At 33.9% G+C, this 3,337-nt stretch overlaps 1 protein-coding gene across 1 annotated transcript; it reads left to right on the forward strand.

Moving 5' to 3' along the window:
* The first annotated feature begins 1,103 nt into the window (after positions 1-1,103).
* On the forward strand, positions 1,104-3,001 carry LOC126893342 (uncharacterized). The gene has a single exon (XM_050663404.1). It carries the CDS (start codon positions 1,364-1,366, stop codon positions 2,282-2,284), a length of 921 nt encoding a protein of 306 aa, XP_050519361.1. The 5' UTR covers positions 1,104-1,363; the 3' UTR covers positions 2,285-3,001.
* The last annotated feature ends 336 nt before the right edge of the window (positions 3,002-3,337 follow it).

Here is a 3,337-nt window from a genome sequence, read left to right on the forward strand (position 1 = left end):
GGTTACAATGTTTAACAACAGGAAATATTCAAGAATAAATAAAATAAAAGTTTCCCCTAACAACAAAACATTCCAGGAATTCTACTATCAAAGTTCTATTCCGTGAACATCTGATTAAATTATGGCTGGAAAGTTACCACAAGATATTCTATGAAAAGAGTACAATGTCCTCCTGGAGGGGTAAAATTTTCCATACTCTAAAGAGAGGCCATTTACTATTCAATTTGCGTTCATTTTCAAATTTGCCGCGCGAGTATCTATGTAGCGTCGCGTGGTCATTGGTCATCAAGTCATCAATTATTTCATTTTCATCATAAGATAACCTAAAAATTTAGTAAAAATTTTGATTGGAAAAAAATGCATCGATAAGGGGGTGAAAAATGGAAATTAGTGGCTTTTTTTGCTGTACTCAACTGTACTGTTTAGTATGCTAGTTTTGGCTATGGCTGGATCTCTTAAACAATTATGTAAGTATTATAAAATCCGTTTTCAATTTTCTTTATGAAACGAATCATTTATGCATGTATTACCTGTAAATATTTTGATTTTTAATTGTAAAGAATAGAAAAATTACCGTTCATTTTAATTTTGGTAATTATTTAGTGTTGACTCACAGCTCCCACAAGTCTGACAACTGTATATATGGTATCTGCCTTACCTTCTTATCATTTTAAAATTAACAATTAACTGCGCTCGGCTTTAATTTTTGTATTTATCTCATTTAAAAATGTGAAATTTTCACATCAATTTCAAATTATGGCCGCCATTACAGTATGCGCAGATCGCTTACGTATGGATTGATGAGTTTATTTCTGCAATGTTGCCTAATTTAAAATTTTTTATAATTTCTTGTGCAAAGACGGAAGGTGCTTTATTTTTTTTTTAATTTTATTAATAATTAACAAAACACTCTACACTCTAATACCCGAAAGTTAGGTTTGGACCGAAGGGTTAGGTCTTCCTCCTTTGAAAATTGTACTACCGAAGGGTTAGGTCTTCCTCCTTTGAAAATTGTACTGTATAATATATAATATATTAATTTTTTAATTTTATTAATAATTAATATTACATTAATAATAATTTATTTATTTAATACAATAAATATTAATTATAAAATAAACACTACACTATGTAGTTTTTTGTAGTTGGTTTTAACATCTTTCTGCATTTGCATTTATAATATGGGGTATACAAAAATAATATGGTATGGAAATAATTCTGCGAAAATTTTAAACTTGGCAACGATGGTTTCATCCCTTAACTAAGGAGGTAGAAGGGGGTTGGCTTAGCGTTACCGACGCTAACCAACGCGTCCTTTTCGTTCTTTCTTGTTCATACCGTGTTTGTGTACTAAGCATCAAAAATGGCGTGTGTTGAACCATGTAGCATCGGCGTGTTTGAGGCTGGCTACATGGCGAAAACCAAGGGCGAGGTGCTAAAGTTTTTCATTAATCACGGGGTGTTGAAGGACGTGATAGTGTGTCGGTGCGGAAATACCCTTAAAATGGACGGAAAGATGACTTTCAGGTGCAACAAAATGGTCTTAAGGAAGAAACGTGCTCCTAAAAAGTGCGGATTTTGTATATCGGCGAGGAAGGGTACTTTTCTCGAGAACTCCAAATTGGCGATAGACAAAATCTTTCTTCTCGTGAACCTTTTGTTGAACTGGAGGCCACCGCGTCAGGAAGCCGCTTTAGAAGAGCTTGGGATATCTTCTACTACGATGGTCGACTGGTACAGTTATTGTAGAGAAGTGTTTATTAGCTTCGCTATTAACAACTCTACAAAACTAGGGGGTCCTGGTTCGATCATTGAAATCGATGAGGCCAAATTCGGTAAGCGAAAATTTAACAAAGGCAGACTTTTCCGGGGCCAATGGATTTTCGGAGGATATGAGCGAAGCACTGGGAACTTTTTCGTTATTCCTGTCGAAAGAAGGGATGCCGATACTTTGCTTGGAATAATTCGCGATTGGATCCTTCCTGGTACAACTATATATAGCGACTGCTGGAAAGCCTACAATTGTTTGGCCCATGAAGGATTCCATCATCAAACTGTGAATCATTCCAAACATTTTGTCGATCCCGAAACTGGAACACACACCAATCACATCGAGAGGTTATGGCGCGAAGTTCGCAGTAATATCCCCAAATATGGCGTCAAGGAAGCTCACTTTGTTGGATATCTTGCCGAATTTTACTTCAAGAGGAGATATCCCAAACGCCTGGAGAGGATGCACCACTTTTTCAAAGCGGCTTCGGAGCTTTACCCGCCGGCATACTAAGGTAGGTTGATTATCATATATTAGAATTTGATTTATTTTGATTTAACGATATACATCTTTGTTCCGAAAAAATCAATTTTAAATGTGGCAACAGTGCGCATACCTACACCAACTCAACTACTGTGCATAACTGTAATTTTGGTAATTTTCCGATGTGCACTATTTTATTTGTTGTTTGTACTGTCATTTTATGGTAATTTTTTTGGACTTAGCCTAAAAACCCAAAAAGAGGCCAAATTTTAATGATTTTTATGTGGCAAATTATATAAAGTGCATAAAAAGTATGAAAAAGACACAAAAAATATGCGATTGCATCTTTGTTCCGTAAAAATAAATTTTAAATGTGGCAACAGTGCGCATATCTACAACAACTTGAGTACTGGGCATAACTGTAATTTTGGTAATTTTCTGATGTGCATCTTAATGAATATAAATAAATAACATCAAAAACCTGTTGATAATTACAATAGTTCGATTACATTAAATATTATTCAAATAATTTACTATATTATTAGTTGTTTGTATTCTCGTTTTAAGATAATTTACAGTTTTTAATTTTTTTGTGTCTTTTTCATACTTTTTATGCATTTTTTATAATTTGCCACATCAAAAACATTAAAATTTGTCCTTTTTTTGGGTTTTTAGGCTAAGTCCAAAAAAATAGGCCATTTTCGGCAAATCCGTTTATATCAAATTTTTACCTTAATTTTTTTTAGAATCAGCTGAAAGTGGTCTACAAAAAACCAGATATAACCAAAATAAAGATATAAAAAGTGTATTGGCTAATTGGAAGAAACAACATTGTCCATGCATAATAAGTTATTACTTTATAAACAAATATTAATACCTAGGAATGGAACCTGGATATAATCATCAAGAAGATAGCAGGAATCCCGACAAACAACTTAAATAAGTACAAGAATATTGAGGAAATCCTCCTCGATACTACTGGGCAAACTAGAAGATTGAAGAGGACAAAGCCTTTTGAACTAGTTTGAGTGATAGGTGATAGTGAAAAGCAGAGCATAGTGCGTGATGTGGCTGTGTATGTTA

Source organism: Diabrotica virgifera, chromosome 10, assembly GCF_917563875.1.
Source record: "Diabrotica virgifera virgifera chromosome 10, PGI_DIABVI_V3a".
In the NCBI taxonomy this organism is placed as follows: domain Eukaryota; kingdom Metazoa; phylum Arthropoda; class Insecta; order Coleoptera; family Chrysomelidae; genus Diabrotica; species Diabrotica virgifera.